The 23,047-nt window shown below is 44.8% G+C and overlaps 1 protein-coding gene across 1 annotated transcript; it reads left to right on the top strand.

Annotated features, from left to right (window-relative positions):
- Positions 1-1,798: 1,798 nt before the first annotated feature.
- Positions 1,799-21,054, top strand: LOC148147578 (uncharacterized). The gene is made up of 3 exons (XM_087995069.1): positions 1,799-2,836; positions 15,439-15,540; positions 20,998-21,054. Exons 1-3 carry the CDS (start codon positions 1,799-1,801, stop codon positions 21,052-21,054), a joined length of 1,197 nt encoding a protein of 398 aa, XP_087851195.1.
- Positions 21,055-23,047: the final 1,993 nt, after the last annotated feature.

Consider the following 23,047-nt stretch of genomic DNA (forward strand, 5'->3'; position numbering starts at 1 on the left):
TGAGTATGAGAGAGGTTCTTTGTGAGTGTGTGAGTATAAGAGTGAGTGAGTGTGTGCGTAGTGCAGTGGGGTCACCTGCCATGTGACATGAACCCAAGGTCCTAGTTGAGGCCACCCCCATGGATACTGAACTTGGCTATCAGCCTCTGGGCGGCCACTCTGCATTGTTCTCTATCCCAAAGTCCCCTTGGAGGATTTACGCTATAAATTCTGACCCTGCTCCACAGCTAGCTGCTGAAGGAGTGGTGCTCCAAAAGCTAGTGCTTCCAAATAAACCTGTTGGACTATGTTAAAAATCACGCAACACCAGGTTATAGTCCAACAGGTTTAATTGGAAGCACACTAGCTTTCGGAGCGACGCTCCTTCATCAGGTGATTGTGGAGGGCTCGATCGTAACACAGAATTTATAGCAAAAATTTGCAGTGTGATCTAACTGAAATTATACATTGAAGAATTGATTGTCTGTTAAGCCTTTCATCTGTTAGAATACAGTGATAGTTTCACTTCTTTCATGTGTAAATCACAAAACCCTTTTTTTTAAAGTTGCATTCTCGGGTTAGCTGTTAACAATGGTGATAGCTAGACAATATGTTGAAGGTGTTAGCCCCCTGTGTTCTCTGTCTAGGACCTGATGTTTAGATTGATTCCAATCTAAAAAGTGAGATAACAGAGTTTTACATAAATTCATGCAGTTTTTGAGCTCAGAGTTCTACATGAATGTATGCAGTTTTTGAGCAAAGTGCAATGTAACTCTGCAAGTACAAATTCACCACACAAAATATATGTGTGCATGTGGGTCTTTGTCTGTCTGTGTGTATGTCTGTCTGGGGTGGGGGTTGTGAGTGTGAGAAAGTGTGTGTGTGTGTGTGTGTGTGTATGTAGTGAGTGCAGAGTGTCTTAAGTCTGTGAGGGGTGCATGTGTGGGAGTCGGTGTGTCTATAAGGGTGTGTGTGGGTGTATGTGTGCGCATCTGTGTGTATCTGTGTCCATGTGTATGTGAGAGTGTGTGTGTGTAGGAATATCTGTGTGTGTGTGTGTAGTGCAATGGTGATCACCTGTAATGTGACATGAACCCAAGGTCCCAGTTGAGGCCCTCCCTATGGGTACCGAACTTAGCTATCAGCCTCTGCTCGGCCACTTTCTTCTGCTGCCTGTCCCGAAGTTCACCTTGGAGGATGGTCACCCGAAGGTCCGAGATCGAATGTCCTGGACCACTGAAGTGTTCCCCAACTGGGAGGGAACCCTCCTGTCTGTTGATTGTTGTGCGGTGCCCATTCATCCGTTGTCGTATCCTTTGCTCAGTTTCCCCAATGTACCATGCCTCCGGGCATCCCTGCCTGCAACGTATAAGATAGACAATGTTGGCTGAGTCACATGAGTACCTGTCATGTACACGGTGGGAGGTGTTCCCACGCGTAATAGTGGTATCTATGTCCACACTCTGACACGTCTTGCAGCGTCCACCGTGACAGGGTTGTATGGAGTTGTCCTGAGAGCCGGGCAGTTTGCTACTTTTAAAAAAAGGGTTTTGTGATTTACACATGAAAGAAGTGAAACTATCACTGTATTCTAACAGATGAAAGGCTTAACAGACAATCAATTCTTCAATGTATAATTTCAGTTACATCACACTGCAAATTTTTGCTATAAATTCTGTGTTACGATTGAGCCCTCCACAATCACCTGATGAAGGAGCGGCACTCTGAAAGCTAGTGTGCTTCCAATTAAACCTATTGGACTATAACCTGGTGATTTTTAACTTTATACACCCCAGTCCAACACCGGCATCTCCGAATCATGACTACTATCGACACCACTAACTGCCGGCTTAAAGTGGAGAGGATCTCCAAGAAGATCACACATATCGACACAGACATCAAGTTTCTACAGGAATGCAGGCAAGCAGGGAAGATCCCGAAAGGATTACGGATCACGGTCCCACTTAGGTCGACCTACAACACAGACGACGCAGAGAGACTTTGCCACCGCACCTCTCATAAACTCCTCAATCATCTCATGCACCAACTCTACAGCAGGCGCCACAACCTTGAAATTCAGATGGAGTCCACACTCACAGCCTGCACACAGGATACATCAGTACAATTATGTGACATCGCCAAACAGACAAGGCGACAAAACTACACCACGTACATGCACACCAAGAACAAAAAACTGGAGAAGCTTGGCATTCTCACCAGTAATAGCAAAGCCCGCCCTGGAACCACAGTAGACAACATTATCACTGCGGGGAAGTCTATTGTCAACTTATCGGACCACACCCTTCGACCGGAAGAGATTGAAGTCCTGAGTAGGGATCTCAACTTCTGCCCCACCACCAGAATGGACCCGTTGGTTCTGGCAGCAGACACAGAGGAGTTCATCAGACGAATGAGACTCCGGGAATTCTTTCAAGGTGCCGGCAGTGATCCCACTGAGCCCACTGATGAACTAGAACAGTCATCACAGGGATCTGTAGAGGAGCGACCAAAGAAGGTGTCAACATGGACCCCACCGGAGGGCCGCTGCCCTGGACTTGACGTGTATGCTCAAACTGTCAGGAAATATATAAATGCCAGATTCATCAGCCGTACCCACAAGGTAGAGCAAAACATCACCTGTTCACAATGCAATGCCATCCAGGCTCTCAAAACCAATGACAACATTGTCATCAAACCAGCAGAAAAAGGGGGAGCCATTGTAATTCAGAATAGAACAGATTACTACAAGGAAGTGTACGGACAACTGAACAACCAGGAACACTACAGGCAACTACCAGCTGATCCGACCAAAGAACATATCCGAGAATTAAACACAATGATCAGAACTTTGGATCCAGTCCTTCAGAGTTCCCTACGTGCCCTCATCCCACGTACTTCTCGTGTAGGCGACTTCTACTGTCTTCCAAAGGTACACAAAGCCAACACACCGGGATGTCCCATCGTGTCGGGAAATGGGACCCTATGTGAGAATCCCTCTGTGGAAGGCATCTTGAAACCTATTGTACAGGGGATCCCCAGCTTCTGTCGCGACACTACGGATTTCTTACAGAAACTCAGCACCCACGGACCAGTCGAACGGGAACATTCCTCGTCACAATGGATGTTTCCGCACTCTACACCAGCATCCCCCACAATGATGGCATGGCGGCAACAGCCTCAGTACTCAACACCAACAACTGCCAGTCTCCAAACACCATCCTACAACTCATCCGCTTTATCCTCGATCATAACGTCTTCACCTTTGACAACCAATTCTTCATCCAGAAACACGGAACAGCCATGGGGACCCAATATGCCAACATTTTTATGCACAGGTTCGAACAAGATTTCTTCTCTATGCAGGATCTCCAACCGACATTGTACACCAGTTCCATTGATGACATTTTTCTTCCTCTGGACCCATGGCGAGGAGTCACTGATAAAACTACACAGTGACATCAACAAGTTTCATCCCACCATCAAACTCACCATGGACCACTCTCGACTGTCTGTCTCATTCTTGGACACATGCGTCTCCATCAAGGACGGACACCTCAGCACCACACTCTACCGCAAACCCACAGACAACCTCACAATGCTACACTTCTCCAGCTTCCACCCAAAACATATTAAAACAGCCATTCCCTATGGACAAGCCCTACGCATACACCGGATCTGCTCAGATGAAGAGGAACGTGACGGACACCTGGAAGTACTCAAGGATGCCCTCACAAGAACGGGGTACGATGCTCAACTCATCGACCGCCAGTTCCGACGTGCCACAGCAAAGAACCGTAATGACCTCCTCAGGAGACAGACACGTGCTGCAACTGACAGGGTACCCTTCGTTGTTCAGTACTTCCCAGGGGCTGAAAAATTACGCCATGTTCTTCATGACCTGCAACACATTATCAATGAGGATGAGCACCTCACCAAGACCTTCCCCACACCTCCACTACTTGCCTTTAAACAACCGCCAAACCTCAAACAGATCATTGTTAGTAGCAAACTGCCCGGCTCTCAGGACAACTCCATACAACACTGTCACGGTGGACGCTGCAAGACGTGTCAGATTGTGGACATAGATGCCACCATTACGTGTGGGAACACCTCCCACCTTGTACATGGCAGGTACTCATGTGACTCAGCCAACGTTGTCCATCTTATACGTTGCAGGCAGGGATGCCCATAGGCATATGATACATTGGGGAAACTGAGCAAAGGATACGACAACGGATGAATGGGCACCGCACAACAATCAACAGACAGGAGGGTTCCCTCCCAGTTGGGGAACACTTCAGTGGTCCAGGACATTCAGCCTCGGACCTTCAGGTGACCATCCTCCAAGGTGGACTTCGGGACAGGCAGCAGAGGAAAGTGGCCGAGCAGAGGCTGATAGCTAAGTTCGGTACCCATAGGGAGGGCCTCAATCGGGACCTTGGGTTCATGTCACATTACAGGTGATCACCATTGCACTACACACACACACCCTCACATACACACGGACACAGGTACACACAGACGCGCACACAGGCACCCACACACACCCTTATAGACACACACACTCCCACACATGCACCCCCTCACAGACTTAAGACACTCTGCACTCACTACACACACACACACACACACACACTTTCTCACACTCACAACCCCCACCCCAGACAGACACACACACACAGACAGACAAAGACCACATGCACACATATATTTTGTGTGGTGAATTTTTACTTGCAGAGTTACATTGCACTTTGCTCAAAAACCACATACATTCATGTAGAACTCTGAGCTCAAAAACTGCATGAATTTATGTAAAACTCTGTTATCTCACTTTTTAGATTAGAATCAATCCAAACATCAGGTCATAGACAGAGAACACAGGGGGCTAACACCTTCAACATATTGTCTAGCTATCACCATTGTTAACAGCTAACCTGAGAACGCAACTTTAAAAAAAAGGGTTTTGTGATTTACACATGAAAGAAGTGAAACTATCACTGTATTCTATCAGATGAAAGGCTTAACAGACAATCAATTCTTCAATGTATAATTTCAGTTACATCACACTGCAAATTTTTGCTATAAATTCTGTGTTACGATCGAGCCCTCCACTATCACCTGATGAAGGAGCGTCGCTCCGAAAGCTAGTGTGCTTCCATTTAAACCTGTTGGACTATAACCTGGTGTTGTGTGATTTTTAACTTTGTACACCCCAATCCAACACCGGCACCTCTTCATCAAAGTACATACTGTCCGCGTGAAATTTGAAGCAAAAAGATTTTGAACCACAAACTCAGCTTTTTAAATTGTGCCCCTAATTCTAAACTCCCTAATCAGGAGAAACATCCTAAAATGTCTAACTGCATTGACCCTGTCTATCCCTTTCAGCTTGTGTAGGTTTCAATACAATCACCTTTCATTCTTTGAAACTCGAGGGAATACAGATCCTGTTTGTGCAATCTCTTTGCCCAGTACAGTCCCACCATCCTAGGAACAAGTCTGGTAACTCTTCATTGCACTCCCTCAATGAGACTAATATCTTTCTTGAGATAAGAAGACCAAAGCTGCACACAAGACTTTAGGTGAGGTCCAACCAAGCTCCTCCATAAGGGTGGCATGGTGGATCAGTGGTTAGCACTGCTGCCTCACATCGCCAGGGACCTGAGTTCAATTCCTGCCTTGGGTAACTGTCTGTGTGGAGGTTGCACATTCTCCCTGTGTCTGCATGGGTTTCCTCCCACAGTCCAAGCAAGTGTAGTATCGGGGAATTGGCCCTGCTAAATTGCCCTGTAGTGTTAGGTGCATTAGTCAGAGGGGAATGGCTCTGGCTGGGTTACTCTCCGGAGAGTTGGTGTGGACCCTTTGGGGCTCAGGGCCTGCCTTCATGCTGTAGGGAATTTAATCTAATTGTTCAGAGCATTTGCTGTCGGTTCCCTTGTTTCGTAGTCATAATGTGTACAGTTCAAACTCTGTTTGGGGGATCATGTGGGGAAATCTGAGCTCTGGCTATCTGCAGGTGAAAGAGCTGGTACCACCATCCTGCATAGAGAATGTTTTGCTATTCTGTCTTGGGACCTGGGCATCGCTGGCACAGCAGGCATTTATTGTCCATCCCTAGTTATCCTTGAGAAGGAGGTGGTAAGCTGCCTTCTTGAACCACTGCAGTCCACCTGCTGTAAATGATAGCTGGCAATGTACTTTGGGAGAGATTTTCAGGATTTTGGTCCAGTAACAGTGGAAGAACAGTGATATATTTCCAAGTCAGGACGGTGAGGGACTTGGAGGGGAACTTGCCAGTGTTCCTACATATCTGCTGCCCTTGTCCTTCGGGATGGAAGTGCTCTTGGGTTTGGAAGGCGCTGTCTGAGGATCTTTGGTGAATTTCTTTAGTGCATCATGGAGATAGTACTCGCTGCTGCTACTGAGTGTCAGTGGAGGGAGTGATGCTTAGTAATGCCAATCAAGTGGGCTGCTTTGCCCTGGATGGTGTCAAGCTTCTTGAGTGTTCAGGCAAGTGAGCAGTATTCCATCACACTCTAGACTTGTGCCTTGTAGATAGTAGACAAGCTATGAGGAGTCAGGAGGTGAGTTACTCGCTACAGTATCCCTAGCTTCTAACCTACTCTTATAGCCACTGTGTTTATGTGGCCAGTCCAGTTGAGTTTCTGGTCAATGGTATTTACAGGAATAGTTTTAACCACAACCCCTTGACACTCAATGGCATTACAATCACTCCCTCACTATCAACATCCTGCATCAGCCTTTCTTTTGCACTGATGTGCTGAGCTCTTCCGTCATTGAAGATGGGGTTATTTGTGGAGTCTCCTCCTCCACTGAGTTGTTTAATTGTCCACCACCATTTACAACTGGACGTGGCAGCACTGCAGAGCTTAAATCTGATCCATTGGTTGACGGATCGCTTAGCTCTGTCTATCACTTGCTGCCTATGCTTTGGCTTCACCAGGTGGGCACCTCATCTGCAGGTAAGCCTGGTGTTGCCCTTAGCATTTCCTCCTCCACTCTCTTGAGCCCATCACCCTAAAGGAGAAAATGATCACAGAGGGGTTGTGAAGGAGGAATTCATGTCAGGGCCTGTTAAACTACTCCTGTAAATCCTCCACTTCATGCGATTCTCCAAGGGATGAGTGCAAAGTTAGAGCCCTGGATTAGATCACATTTCTGTTTGCCCCATCATGAAAAGGAGGGTGCTCAGAGAAGATTTACAAAGATGATCCCTGAAATGAACTGATATAAGATCAGGGAAGGTTCGATAGGCTGGGTGCCTCCCTTACCGAGAAAAGGAAGCTAAAGTGTGACCTAATCGAGGTCTTTGAGATAATGAAAGGTTCTGACAGTGGGGGCACTGAGAGAATGTTCCCTTGTGTAGGGAAAAGCAGGACCAGCAGCCCCCAATATCGATAGTCAGTAAGAAACTGAATAGGGAGGTGCCACAGAAACTGCTTCACTGAATGAAGAAGTCAAAAGTGTGCTGCTGGTAAAACACAACAGGTCAGGCAGCATCCGAGGAGCAGGAGAATCGACGTTTCGAGCATAAACCCTTCAACAGGAAGTGCTTATACCCGAAATGTCGATTCTCCTGCTCTTCAGATGCTGTCTGACCTGCTGTGCTTTTCCGGCACCACACTCTCGACTCTGATCTCCAGCATCTGCAGTCCTCACTTTCTCCATGTGATTGAAGAATCCAGTCTCACAGGGAGTGGACAAAGTAAACCGTGCAGCTGCTCTTAAGGAGAAATGAGACGAGAATTTGAGTGAGAGGGGTTAGAGGTTTGTTGCGGGAGATTAAGATGAGGAAAAATGCGAGGAGGCTGAAGTGAAGCATAAGCATGAGCATTGACTGATGGGCTGAATGACCTGTTTCAGGGCTGTATATTCTATGTAACCCCCATGAGAAAGCTGAGTTGGCAATAGGTAGCACTTTGCACCTGCTCTAGCAGACAGGTACCTGTTATATATATCACAACATCAAGCTACATATGATTGATCTTTAAAGGAACTTGTGCTGATTAATCCAAACCTGCTGAGGGATTGCAGAAAATAAAACAGGAACAACTTGCATTTACATACTGTCCTTCAATGTAGTAAAATAGTTTAAGGTGTTTTCAATCTGTGTGTAATCTGAACCATTAAATGCAGGTAGTTCAGGAGAGGGATAATAGCATTGACTTGGATCAAAGTCCAAACTAAAGAGCTAGTACATGCCTTGATCCCCTAAAAGAAACTCCTGCAGCAATCTCCATTCTTCCACTCAAAGACATTAATGCAGCAACCAGACTTTTCAAGGGCATTGCTGGAGTTTGAATCAAACAGTTCATGAAATGAACACATTTTCAGGTCATTTTTCAAAGTACAGGAGGAGAAATTGCTCTCTGGTAAAGGTGGATTATTGGCAGATAGCTGGAAAGCTGTTTGTGATAGACCAGTCAAAGCAGCAACGGGTCCCACGCTTCAGAGCTGGGAGTTGAAGAGAATCACAGAGCTCAGTTCTGAGAACAACAGATCAAGGGTTAATGATTCCCCATTCGTCAGATGGCGAAAGACGTGAATAACGCAGTCTTCTGCTAATTACACTATCCTGGCTAAGCAATGAACTAGATTTCAACAAGGAATTATTTTACTTTACGTCAAGTTTAATATGGACTTAAGTCAGAATGGGTAAGGTTCAAATAAAAGCAGGGTACCATGGATGCTGGAAATCTGAAATAAAATTGAAAGTGTTGGAGAAACTCAGCAGGTCTGACAGCATCTATGAGAGAGAAACTGAGTTAACATTTCAGAACGGGTCTGAGTCTGATATTTCCTCTATTTCTCTCCCCATAATTGTTGCCAGGCCAGCTGAGTTTCTCTGTTTCAATTTCAAATATGGTTCAAACGTAGAATTGCCCAGAACTGGTTGAATCACACGCTTGCAGATAAAGTCAGAGAGCTGTACAGCACGGAAACAAACCCCTTGGTCCAACTCATCCATACCGACCAGATATCCTAAATTAATCTAGTCCCATTTGTCAGCACTTGGTCCGTATCTCTCCCAACCCTTCCTATTCATGTCCCCATCTAGATGCCTTTAAATGTTGTAATTGTACCAGCCTCCACCACTTCCTCTGGCAACTCATTCCATACATGTACCACCCTCTGAGTGAAAAAGTTGCCCCTTAGGTCCCTTTTAAATCTTTCTTCTCTCACCCTAAACTCTAGTTCTGGACTCCACCACCCTATGGAAAAGACACTGTCTAGTTACCCTATCCATGCCCCTCATGATTTTACGAACCTCTATAAGGTCACCCCTCAGCCTCCAGTGCTCCAGGGAAAACAGCCCCAGCTTGTTCAGCCTCTCCCTGTAGCTCAGATCCTCCAACCCTGGCAACATCCTTGTAAATGGAGCATGTCCAGCAGAGATTCACGCATATGATCCCAGGAATGGTAGGCCTAACACACAATGAATGGCTGAGGATCCTGGGATTGTGTTCATTAGAGTTTAGAAGGTTGAGGGGAGATCTAATGGAAATCTACAAGATAATGCATGGCTTAGAAAGGGTGGACACTGGGAAGTTGTTTCCGCTGGGCGAGGAAACTAGGACCCGTGGGCACAGCTTTAGATTTAGAGGGGGTCAATTTAGAACGGAAATGAGGACACATTTCTTCAGCCACAGAGTGGTGGGCCTGTGGAATTCATTGCCATGGAGCACAGTGGAGGGCAGGATGTTAAATGTCTTCAAGGCAGAGATTAATAAATTCTTGATCTCACAAGGAATTAACGGCAACAGGGAGAGTGTGGGTAAGTGGAGTTGAAATGCCCATCAGCCATGATTGAATGATGAGTGGACCTGACGGGCCGAATGGCCTTACTTCCACTACTTTGTCTTCTGGTCTAAATCTTTTCTGAATCCTATCAAGTTTCACAACATTGCTGGGAGATCAGAATTGCACACAATATTCAAAAAGTGGCCTAACCGATGTCCTGTACAGCTGTAACATGACCTCCTAATTCCTAATCCTGGTGCTGTGACCAATAAAGGGAAGCATACCAAATGCCTTCTTCACTATCCTATCGACCTGCGACTCCACTTTCAAGGAGCTATGAAGATGCATTACAAAGTCTCTCATGCCTTTTGATTACCTTGATGCTCAGATTGAAGTGATAATTAAATATTCAATCTTCATCTCAATAGCCCATGGGTCACAGTTTTAAAACCTGATGACTTGCAGTGATTGAACCAGAGATGAACAATTTACTGGCTATGATTGGGATACAATCAGTTTATTGCTTCCCTTCAAGGAAAGGCACTGTAAATTATTGCTGTCTCACATTTCCATGACCATGATTAAAATGCTCATGACTTTTCAAAATGTCCTGGGCATTGATTTGATTAGAGCTGACTTAACTGGCATTTACTGAGCAGTGAGTGCTGAACCAGAATTCTGGGTCAAGAAATTGATTTCATCCGGGTTTCTGACCACTTTGTTTCCCTGCCACTTCAGATGGATGTGGGTAAGGCACAGATGCATTCTGGGATTGACATATTAATCAGTCGAAATCTGCATCCCCATTCTATTTGATTAAAGACTTAACAACCATATAGGTTTGTCCAATACATCACATCAGTTGTGTGACACTTTGATCTTTCACTATAAACTCTGTGTTCTATGATCCTGCACTGGCTGCCTGATGAAGGGGCAGTGCTCTGAAAGCTTGTGCTTCCAGATAAACCTGTTGGACTATAACCTGGCGTTGTGTGATTTTTAACTTTGCCTCAATTGAGTGATTGGGAGAAAGTGAGGACTGCAGGTGCTGGAGATCAGAGTCGAAAAGTGTGGTGCTGGAAAGGCACAGCCGGTCAGGCAGCATCCGAGGAGCAGGACAGTCACTGTTTCGAGCATAAGCTCTTCATCAGGAATGTATGAAGGCTGTATACTTGAAACATCGACTCTCCTGCTCCTCGGATGCTGCCTGACCGGCTGTGCCTTTCCAGCACCACACTTTTCAATGGTTGTGCAGATGTCTTCACCTTTAAGATGGCACTCTTTCCCTGAGTGTTGCTGGACAGCTCTGTACGCAGGGAGAAAGTGAGGGCTGCAGATGCTGGAGATCAGAATCAAACACTGTGGTGCTGGAAAAGCACAGCAGGGCAGGCAGCATCCGAGGCGCAGGAGAGTTTACATTTCGAGCATAAGTTCTTCATACATTCCTGATGAAGGGCTTATGTGTGAAACATCGACTCTCTTGCTCCTCGGATGCAGCTGGGGCAACGTTGATGAATCTATATGGGACTGGGAGCTGGTTCTTCTTAAAGACAGGCTGTGGCTTATGGTGCAAGTAGGATAAAAGCTTGCTGCACTGGATATTTTTACAATCTGCAAGACACTTAGGATCAGACAGGTGCACTGCTGGAGGCCTTAGTCATATCGGTAGTCAGTAGGAGAGATGTCATGATTGCACAGGCCTGTTCCGAGGCCCTCCAGACTCAGGCTGAGAAGAGATTCGGTAGCTGGGCCATACAACTCCCAGAGATTACCTCTGAAGACCTGGCAGCTGTGTCACTAGAGGTCTGATGACCTCAAATATGTGATCAAGCCAGCCAAGATGATTTCACATCGGATTTTCAACATAGCCCTCCCTCCAACCCCCCACACTGCTCCAAACACCACAACCCATCACTCATGCACCACCAATCCCTGGTGCTCAGGACTCCAACAAAACAGGAATCAGTGAGAGTTAGAGGGCAAACTCTCCACTGGCTGGAGTCATGCCTGGCACAGATGTAGATGTGGTTGTTGGAGGTCATCGCTGCAGAAATTCCTAAGGGTGGGCTTATCTTCAGCTGCTTCATCAATCGCCTTCCCTCCATCATAAGGCCTAAAGTGGAATGTTCATTGATGATTGCAAAATATTCAGCACCATTCATCACTCCTCTGATTCTGAAGCAGTCCATGTTCAAACACAGCAAGACTTGGGCAACATCCAAGTTTGGCCTGACAAGTAATACAAGCATGACATAAATAACAGATAATGACCGTCTCCAATAAGAGACAATCTAAACACTGCCCCTTGACATTCAATGGCATCACCATCACTGAATCCCTCAACGTTACCATCGATCAGAAACTCAACTGAACTCGCCACACAAACACAGCAGGTTAGATGATAGGAAGATTCCACATGTAACTCACCTGCTGAATCCCCAAAACCTATCCACCATCTACAAAACACAAGCCAGGAGTGTGATGGAATATTCCTCACTTGCCTGGTTGGGTGGAGCTCCAACAATGCAATCCAGGACAAAGCATCCCTTGGATCACATCCACAACTTACAATTCATACTGTCCAGTACTAATGCACAATAGCAGCAGTGTATAGACTGCAGCAACTTACAAAGGCTCCTTAATCAGCACTTTCCAAACCCACAACCTCCATCACTTAGAAGAACTGCAAGGCGGACTTTGGGCCACATAACAATGCAGAGTGGCCAAGCAGAGGCTGCTAGCCATGTTCAGTACTCATGAGGAAGCCCTCAACTGGGATCATGTGGGCTCATGTCACACTACAGGTAACCCCACCACCCTATACACTCACCGTCTCTCACGGGCATGTACTCCCTCACACTCAGGAACACTCTCACATGCATGCTCTCACACACTATACTCCCTCACACTTACACACTCTCTCCCCAGAGCGCGGGCACACGCACAGGCATGCACGCACACACACACACACACTCTTTCTTTCTCTCTCACACACACACACACACACACACATATACACATAACTATGGGGTGAATATGCATTTGCAAATTTGTTTTTGCAGAAACATTCTATTTTGTTCAAAAAACACAAACTCTGTAGACAGTCAGTCAATGTGACATTTTATAAGTTCCTACTTTGGCAATAAAACAAGTCTGACAGATACAAACAGACTTGAAACACGGCCTCACACCTAAAGTAACAAGCAGTTTAGACCAAGGAGAGCCACTGGATGCTATCGACCTGAACTTCCAGAAGGCCTTTGATAAGGTGCTGCACAGGAAGTGACTGAGTAATATAAGGGCCCATAGACGAGCATAGGCAGAAGATTGGCTGTCTGGCAGAAGGCAGAGTGGGGATAAAAGGGTCCTTCTCAGGATGGCAGCCAAAGGTGCTCTGCAAGGCTCAGTGTTGGAACCAGAATTTTTCACTTTATACATTAATGATCCAGATGAAGGAATGAGGGCATTCTGACTAAGTTTGCAGATGACACAAAGATAAGTGAAGGGGCCAGTAATATTGAGGAGGCAGAGAGGCTGCAGAAGGATTGGGATAGGTTAGGAGAGTGGGCAAAGAAGTGGCAGATGGAGTACAATGTGGGCAAGTGTGAGGTCATGCACTTTGCCAGGAAGCATTGAGGCATGGACTATTTTCTAAATGGGGAGAAAATTTCAGAAACCTGAAGTGCAAAGGGACTTGGGAGTTCTCATCCAGGATTCTAAAGAAAACTTGCATTTGGTAATTAAGAAAGCAAATACAACGTTGTCATTCATCTCCAGAGGACTAGAAGATAAAAGCAGGGATGTACTTCTGAGACTTTATAAAGTTCTGGTCAGAACAACTTTAGAGTATTGTGAGCAATTTTGGACCCCATAGCTCAGGAACGATGTATTGATCCTGGAGCAGGTCCAGGGGAGGCTTACGACAATTATCCCAAGAATGAAAGTCTTAACATATGAGGAATATTTGAGCAATCTGGGATTATACTCAATGGAGTTTAGAAGGATGGGTAGGGGGATCTGATTGTGGATGGAGTGGGAGTCTGTACAGTTACAGATGCATCTGTCTGACTGAGGGATACACAGATTGCTGTGCGTTGGCAGAGAATAAGGCTTGGCACTTGTGGGAAGTCAGCCAGAGACGCCAACCCAAGGCTTCATATCACTTCCGACTTTGATAAAGAATGCATTGGTAAGCTCAAACAAAAACAGTCAGTGCTGGGGAAACTCAGCGGACCTGGTAGCATCTGTGAAGAGCTAACATTTCAAATCTAGTGACCTCTTCTTCAGAACTGAACCAGAACAGTTCCCAAGAAGAGTCATTTGAAATGTTAACTCTGTTTCTCTCTTAATAGAAGCTGTCAAGCCTGTTGAATTTCCCAAACACTGGTCATTTCTGCTTCAGATTTCCAGCCTCCACAGTATTTTGCTTTAATCCACAGATTATCAAGTTGTGAGTTGCTGATTATGAGGTCCTCACTATATCTCTGGTTGACACTCCCTCTGCCTGCTCTCCTTGGTGTCCTTGAGGATTCTCTCACTTGGATCTGGGTGCTGTGCTCTCTCTTTCGGTGGTGTCCTCTCTCTTTCATACTGGCTCAACATCTGGAAACCTTGGTCCTTCACCAGCCTACTCACTGTGCAACACTGTCCACACAACAATCAATACTCACAGAGGGTCACTGGACAATGTGGATCAATTCTCAGACATTGGGAGCCTTGTCTCAGAGAGAGAATGAGATTCAGTATCACCTCCAGTGTCCCAGCACAGCTTTTGATTGTTTGAAGAACTGTGTTTAATGACCAGGACCTCAAGTCCAACAGGAAGCTCATGGTCAACAGGGCATGAGACCCTCTGTATGTATTATAGACATGGACAATGTACAACAGATATCTCAAACCCCTAGAGAAAAGTCACAGGAGATATTTCTGCAAAACCATTGATAGGACTTCTAATACCAGGGTCTTCTCTCAAGACAACTTTCCACACCAGTCAAGGCACTGGTTATTGTCAATCTGCTGTCAATCATTCTGTCTAGTGCCTGAGAAAGCTCTCTACCTCAAACTCCACCACCGCAAGCAGGAACCAACAGGCTGGAGGAAACATTGCAAGGACGTTCTCAAAGCCTCCCTGATCACGTGTAACATCCCCACCCACCTGTGGGAGTCCCTGGTCATGGTCCCCATCCCAAACTAGAGAAGTAGTGTCTGTGAAGGTGCCAATTATTTTAAGCATCTCTGACAGGCCGAGATGGTGACCAAGCACAAGCAGTGGTCGGAGTGTGTGAAAACCTTAGCATCCCGCCCACCCTCTCAAACAACGTTTGTCCCACCTGCAGCTGGGTGTGCAGATCCAGCATTGGACAGTTTGGTCACCTCAGCACTCTTCAACTCCAGAGTGGAATGCAACCATCCTCAGCCCAGAGGGAGAGCCTGAAGGGTTTTTTGTGCCCTGCAAGAGTTTGGAAGGATCCAGAAGCAAGAAAGAGTGAAGTGGGCTATCACTTTGACAGCAGCTGGTAAGAGATGGTGGTCAGATCCACCAGGGAGCAAGCCGACCTGCAGGAGGCAGTAGATTTCTGGTGTGTTGATGCATCAATGGGAGCAATGTTCTTCCAAAAGACACAGGAAGCAGAGCTTCTACCTGTCCACTGTACACGTTCACTGGGACCTAAACCTGTCTGCTCCTCTCTCCTACAGGCACTGCTCATGGTTGTTTTAGTGCTCATTAAACCTCCAGGCTCAAGCAGCCTTGTGTCCAGCCAACCTTATCCAGAGTGTCCAAAGCTTGAAAATTCAGAGGTGAGCTTCTTACCCCAGCTATCATCAGCAAAACCCTTCCCAGATCAGAGTGTTTCTTAAAATATCCCCCGGAGAGAATTCAGAGGGGGACATTGGGAAACTATGTATACCATGTGAAGGTTAAATGCCAGTCCAAATATTGCTGCAGTTTGAATGCTGAGCACGTCAAACATGAATAAAAAATAGTGTTTTTGGAATATGATTTTAACTTGACCTCTGAGTAGCACGCCAAGAAACACTGAACAAGGCTTTATCTCAGAGCCATAGAGTCATAGAGATGTACAGCATGGAAACAGACCCTTCGGTCCAACCCGTCCATGCTGACCAGATATCCCAACCCAATCTAGTCCCACCTGGCTGCACCCGGCCCATATCCCTCCAAACCCTTCCTATTCATATACCCATCCAAATGCCTTTTAAATGTTGCAATTGTACCAGCCTCCACCATTTCCTCTGGCAGCTCATTCCAAACACGTACCACCCTCTGTGTGAAAAAGTTGCCCCTTAGGTCTCTTTTATATCTTTCCCCTCTCACCCTAAACCTATGCCCCCTCGTTCTGGACTCCCCGACCCCAGGGAAAGGACTTTGTTTATTTATCTTATCCATGCCCCTCATAATTTTGTAAATCTCTATAAGGTCACCCCTCAGCCTCCCACACTCCAGGGAAAATAGCCACAGGCTTTTTAGCCTCTCCCTGTAGCTCAGATCCTCCAACCCTGGCAACATCCTTGTAAATCTTTTCTGAACCCTTTCAAGTTTCACAACATCTTTCTAACCAATGTCGTGTACAGCTGCAACATGACCTCCCAACTCCTGTACTCTGGCCAATAAAGGAAAGCATACCAAACGCCGCCTTCACTATCCTATCTACCTGTGACTCCACTTTCAAGGAGCTAGGAACCTGCACTCTGAGGTCTCTTTGTTCAACAACACTCCCGAGGACCTTACCATTAAGTGTATAAGTCCTGCTAAGATTTGCTTTCCCAAAATGCAGCACCTCGCATTTATCTGAATTAAACTCCATCTGCTACTTCTCAGCCCATTGGCCCGTCTGGTCCAGATCCTGTTGTAATCTGAGGTAACCTTCTTCGCTGTCCACTGCACCTCCAATTTTGGTGTCATCTGCAAACTTACTAACTGTACCTCTTAGGTTCACATCCAAATCATTTATATAACTGATGAAAAGTAGAGGACCCAGCACCGATCCTTGTGGCACTCCACTGGTCACAGGCCTCCAGTCATGAAAACAACCCTCCACCACCACCCTCGGTCTTCTACCTTTGAGCCAGTTCTGTATCCAAATGGCTAGTTCTCCCTGTATCCCATGAGATCTAACCTTGCTAATCAGTCTCCCATGGGATACAGGGAGAACTAGCCATTTGGATACAGTCTTTCATACGCCTTACTGAAGTCCATATAGATCACATCTACTGCTCTTGTTCTTTTCCTCTCTCATTGATTTTAATGTTGCTAGATGCAAATTCTTCCCGAAGCCAGAACGACCAGATAAGCTTTAGGGATGGATATAAAACAAATGACAGCAGACGTAATGAACAAAACAAAAACAGAAATTATTGGAGAAACGCAGCAGGTCTCGCAGCATCTGTGGGGAGCCTGAAGAAGAATCACTGGATTTGAAATGTGAAACCTTTAGGGCTGTATAAATGTGTATAAATATCACATCAGAAATGTTCCTGGATGTGTTTTTAATATAGCCAAAAATGGGTTTTATCACCAAAAGTTAACATTATAGTCACTGTTGAGAGTGTGGTGCTGGAAAAGCACAGCAAGTCAGACAGCATCCAAGGAGCAGAAAAATCAACGTTTCAGGCATAAGCCCTTCATCAGGAATCACCTACAATGTCGATTCTCCTGCTCCTCGGATGCTGCCTGACCTGCTGTGCTTTTCCAGCACCACACTCTCAACTCTAATCTCCAGCATCTGCAGTCCTCACTTTTGCCTATTACAGTCACTGTGTCTACCGTCTGAGAATAAGCTGTTAAAAATTATATTGAACTAATGTTAGTTATATATGTAAATAATATTCGTGTGAAGTGTCCAATTTCTTCTTAAATTGAAAAATTAATTGACGTCTTTTACAATAATACCGTTGTGCATAAAAAGTTAAATCTTCACAGCCCCCTCAATGACCTGTCAACATTTACAAACTTGTAGAAACTCTCCATGGTGATTACTTTGAACTGTTACATTGTGTGTAGAGGGAGATGCCAGGCCTGATGACAGAGTTTGGCAATTAACGCAAAAGATCACAGAAACTTGAGTTGTGAGGGACATAATTGGCATATGGAATTTTGATAACTTGCAGTGCTTTGGTCAATTTCTGACAAACAGTGAGGAAAGAGTTAAATGTTACATGGGGAAAACCTCCAGGAACTAGTCTGTGACATAGAAACACTGAGGATAGGAGCAGGAGAAGGCCATGTGGCCCTTTGAGCCTGCTGCACCATTCATTTTGATCATGGCTGATCGTCCAACTCAATTCTCCCCACAACCTCTGATTCCATTCTCCCCAAGTGCTATATCTAGCTGTCTCTTGAATGCATTCAATGTTTTGGTATCATCTACTTCCTATGGTAGCGAATTCCACAGGCTCACCACTCTTTGGGTGAAGAAATGTCTCCTCATTTGCATCCTAAATGGTCCATCCTGAATCCTCATATTGTGACCCCTGGTTCTGCACACAACCACCACTGGAACATCCTCCTTGCATCTACCCTATCTAGTCTTGTTAGAATTGTATAAGTCTCTATGAGATACCTCCTCATTTGTCCGAACACCAGCAAAAACATTCCTAACTGAGTCAATCTCTCCTCATACATCAGTCCCGCCATCCCCGGAATCAGCCTGGGAAACCTTCACTGCTCTCCCTCCAGAGTAAGAGCATCCTTCCTCAGAAAATGAGGCTAAAACTGCACACAATATTCCATGTGTGGCCTCACCAAGCCCTTGTATAATTGCAACAATACATCCTTGTTCCTGTTCTCAAAACCTCGCGCAATTAAGGCCAACATACCATTTGCCTTCTTTACTGCCTGCCGGACCTTCAGCAACTGTGCACAAGGAACCCAGTCACGCTGCACATGCCCCCACTCCCAATTTACAGCCATTCAGGTAGTAATCAGCCTTCTTGTTTTTGCTTCCAAAGTGAACAACCTCACATTTATCAAACTTACACTGCATCTGGCATTGTTTTGTCCAGATCATGCTGAAGGATCTCTGCATCCTTGTCACAGTTCACCCTCCCATCCAACTTGATGTCATCTGCAAACTTTGACATGTTACATTTTGTTCCCTCATCCAAATCATTAATATTATTGTGAATACTGCTGGGGTCCCAGCACTGATCCCTGTGACACCCCACTAGTTACTGCCTGCTAATTTGAAAATGACACGTTAATTCCTACTCTTTGTTTCCTCTCTGCTAACCAGTTTCATCTCCATCTCAATACACTTACCCCAATCCCATGGCACTTGAATCTTGCACAATAATCTCTTATGTGGGACTTCGTCAAATGCTTTCTGAAAGTCCAGATATACCACATCGACTGGCTCCCCCTTGTCAACTCCACTAGTTACACCTTCATAGAATTCCAACAGATTTGTCAAGCATGATTTCCCCTTCTCAAATCCATGCTGACTCTGACTGATCCTACCACTGTTTCTTAAATGCTCCTTGATAATGGATTTGAGAATTTTTCCCTTGACTAGCTTACTGGTTTATAATTCCCTGGTTTCTCTCTACCTCCCTTTTGGAATATTGAAGTGACATTAGCTACTGTCCAATCTGCAGGGACTGTACCAGAGTCTATAGAATCCTGGAAAGTGACCACCAATGCATCCAATTATTTCTAGCGCCATTTCCATGAGGAATCTGGGAAATAGATTCTCAGACCTTGGGGATTTATCCACCTTCAATCTCCTCAATTTTCCAAGCACCATTTCTCTATGATTATTGGTGCCCCACACCAAATCTTGCATTCTCCAACATTTCTGGTATCTGATTAGTCACATATCACGGTACAGAGAAGTAATGACAATCTGCTAGAAAATAGAATTAGAATAGTTAGATGGTTGTTTTGACTGGTACAGATGTGATGGGCTGAAGGGCCTTTTACTCTGCTGCAGATTTCTGTGACTCTGATATGGAATAAGGTCAAGGAGTGAGTGTTGTGATGTAATGGGGGGGGGGGGGGGGCGGTAATTGTGTCTGCCTGATTCAGTAAGTTAGCACCTATGGATGTGGTTGATTGGAGACGGTAACATACCATATAAGGCACAGAATGTTCCAAGTATACTACCTTTGATCCTGCCTAAGAACAAGGGAGATATTACTGAACAGTTCAAAGGTCAGTGACCAGCTATCAGTGAACAGTTAGTTGGGAGATAATGAGGGGCACAGTTGGTTTGAGGAGCCCAGAGAAACCCAAATATAATAATTACTCAGTGTAGCTTGGAAGAACAGGGCTTCAGGCAGCACAGTGCAGTTTTGGCTGCAGAGTATTTTTGAAACTGAGAGTGTGCCTTTGTTTCAATACTGAACTTTAACATTGCTAACTTAGGGACAGTGCAGTCTTGGTAGGAGGTCAGTTCACATATAAAAAAGAACAGGAAGGCTGGACTTGGACACAGATTTAAAGGAATCTGGAATAGTGCATCTTTTGGATGAGAATTGCACTTCTGGTGTGTTGGAGTGGAGTGACTTGAAAGAAAGGAACCAAAATCCCTAATGAGGAAAACAGAGTTTTAAAGAATATTTGTTGCTCACAGTAATGACCGACATCCAGTTGGTTGTTGAAGAAAATTGGGAACCGAGATTGGTTGCGTCTCCCATTGAACGCGCAGTTTGTGGTGTACCCATGGTTTATCTACTAATTCATGTTTACCTCATGGTGGTTCTGGATGTTAGAGTATAAGGTTAGAAAGTAATGTTAGTGCACTTTGTTAATTCTTGTATTAACTATTTTAACAAGTAAAGACCATTTTAACTTTTTGGACTGTGGACATTAAAAGTAGGAAAATTTACTGTTTTAAACCAAGGGACTATAGAAGAAGATGTTATAGTTTGGGTTTTAAAAATAAGATACTGGAACTCATTGTGCATTGTACAGACAATATTATCTTAATTCAAGTTGTAGGGAGGATGCTGGATATCTTGGTTTCCGGTTGGAGTGTTTCCAGGGACAGTTTGCCATCTGATAGAATTTTGATTGGTTTTCCGACAAGGATCAGTCACGTGTTCAGGTGTACTCTGCACAACAATACCTTCCTGATTGGCTGCCGGGTGAGTAGATACAACTTGTGATTGGGCAATACGGCAGAAACATCCAGGCTTTGTAGGAGAAAACATCTCTCCCTCTCTTTCGGGAAGGGCAGAAGTAAGTGAAAGACTCAGCAGCTAACTGCACTCTCTCTTTGCAAATTCCCTCTTGAACAGGTTGTCCATAAACTTGTGCCACGAGTGCAGAGTCAAAAAGAACTGGAAGGGAAGTGAAAAAAAAATCTGTTATTCAAACTGATGCGAGAACTATGTTTCACTGCCATTTTTACTCCTACCTCAGCCATCATACCAGTGCTGAATTCTTCCAAGGTGTAGAGTTGAAGTTATAGCATTATAATTTAGCAATTCATGTTTATTTATTTCCATTGATTGAAAACTATTTGATTGCAATTAGGTGGTGATTTTGTTTTGTTAATGAAATCACATAGTGTGCATATTCCTGTAACCTGGATTAGACAGTTAGGACATGGAGGAAGGAGTGGGCACTGTGGGGAATGGAGTGCATTATTTCCCCCCTCCAACTCCATTGTAATTCAGTCACCACATTCTGTCCCTACCTTCTCCTATTTCTGTCTTTGTTACACTGCTACTGGTGGATAATGCTTCCTAATTGCTTGGTGAGTTGATCAGTTAGATGATTTGGTCATGGCTTAACATTAAAATAGATAGTTTGGTAAAATTGAGTAATTAGATCATTGAATCGAATTTTCAGATTTCCGACAACTCCAGGAGTAGTGGAGCTTGATTTCCAGTGCATGATCCCAGGGACTCATGATTAAAGTTTCTTCCATTTGTTAAAACACATCAAGTCTTGTGGCTTTATTGTGCCTGTAGTAACTGGCATTTAAGATCCTGTCTACTTTAGTAAAGAGATTACCGATTCCTAACCAGATTGGTTAATCTAGTTTAGGGGGGTCTTGTGTTCCAGCAGCAACCTGATGCCTACACAAAAGAAACTGAGGCAGCAAAGAAAGATAAATATTGAATTAATTAGTAATATTGCCATCACTCGGGGATCAGCGCTTTGTCTTGGTCAGCTGCATTATTCAGTTTACACGGCTGTTAAAGAGCAGGCTCTTGATGGACACCTGCACCAGGGAAGTCTGGGCCAGCAACACCCCATTATACAGTCCTTTTCTGTACCAGGCCCCACTTCCTTCCAGTTCAACTCACGACTCGATCCTCCTTGGTCTGAATAAGCAACAGGAGTTCAGTAAAGAGCAAAACCCAACTGGCCTCATTACAACACAATTAAAACATAGAGATGCCCAGAGGAGTTCTCAAATTATAAAATTAACAATACACGATCAGAACCAAGTTATGTCATGCCACAAACAGGACCAGATTCCAGCTTGTAACTAACTCCCTGTTATCTGTCATTCTACATATAAACCCCTCAGTTAGATTCCAGCCTGTGATGATCGCCATTGATTGATCATTTGATTTGATTTATTGTCACGTGTACCTAAGTACAGTGAAAATCTTTGTTTGAGGGCAGTACAAGCAGATCATAGTAAGCACGGGCATATAGATCATTGGGTGAAACAATATTTGGGCAGAGTGAGGCGTATGGGTTACACTACACAGGACATGCAGTAGATAAAATCAACATGAACAAAATCAGTGTTACTTGACTTTATCTGTTATACAAGGAACGTAGGAACAGAAGTAGGCCATTCAGCCCATCCAGCCTTCGCTGCCATTCAAATACATGGCTGATTACCTACCTCAATACCACTTTACTACATTATCCCTATATCCTTTGATGTCATTGGCATCCAAAAACCTATCAATTTCTGTCTTGAACCTGCTCAATCATTGAACTTCCATACCTGTTTAAGCTAGAAAATTTTGAAGATTTACCGTGTTCTGAATGAACAAATTCCTCCCCAGCCTCATATTAAATGGTCTACCCCTTGTCCACAGATCATCTCCCCAGCTCTAGAGTCACTAAGTAATCGCAGTACCCTGACTTGATCCACACTGTCAGCCTCTGTAAGAATACTGTAAGTTTCAGTGACATCACCTGTCATCCTTCAAAGTTTGGGAGAATACCAGCTCAGTTTCTATATACTTATTAAGTATCTCATGTTTTAGAATGAACATGTTGGTTTCATTTCTTTCATATATAAATCGCAGAACTTTTTAAAAGTTTCGTTCTCAAGTGAACTTTAACGATTGGTGTCATGTCGGCCCAGATAATGCA

Source organism: Chiloscyllium plagiosum, unplaced genomic scaffold, assembly GCF_037043375.1.
Source record: "Chiloscyllium plagiosum isolate Xiang-an unplaced genomic scaffold, Cpla_swu_hap1 HiC_scaffold_16, whole genome shotgun sequence".
Classification (NCBI taxonomy): Eukaryota; Metazoa; Chordata; class Chondrichthyes; order Orectolobiformes; family Hemiscylliidae; genus Chiloscyllium; species Chiloscyllium plagiosum.

Excerpts from the sequence above, each read along its gene's own strand:
- LOC148147578 (XM_087995069.1), top strand. The coding sequence starts at position 1,799 with ATGACTACTATCGACACCACTAACTGCCGGCTTAAAGTGGAGAGGATC. Across the intron at positions 2,837-15,438 it reads TGATCAGAACTTTGGATCCA|GCACTGCTCATGGTTGTTTT; the intron begins GTCCTTCAGAGT and ends TCTCTCCTACAG. Across the intron at positions 15,541-20,997 it reads CAAAGCTTGAAAATTCAGAG|GTTGTCCATAAACTTGTGCC; the intron begins GTGAGCTTCTTA and ends CCTCTTGAACAG.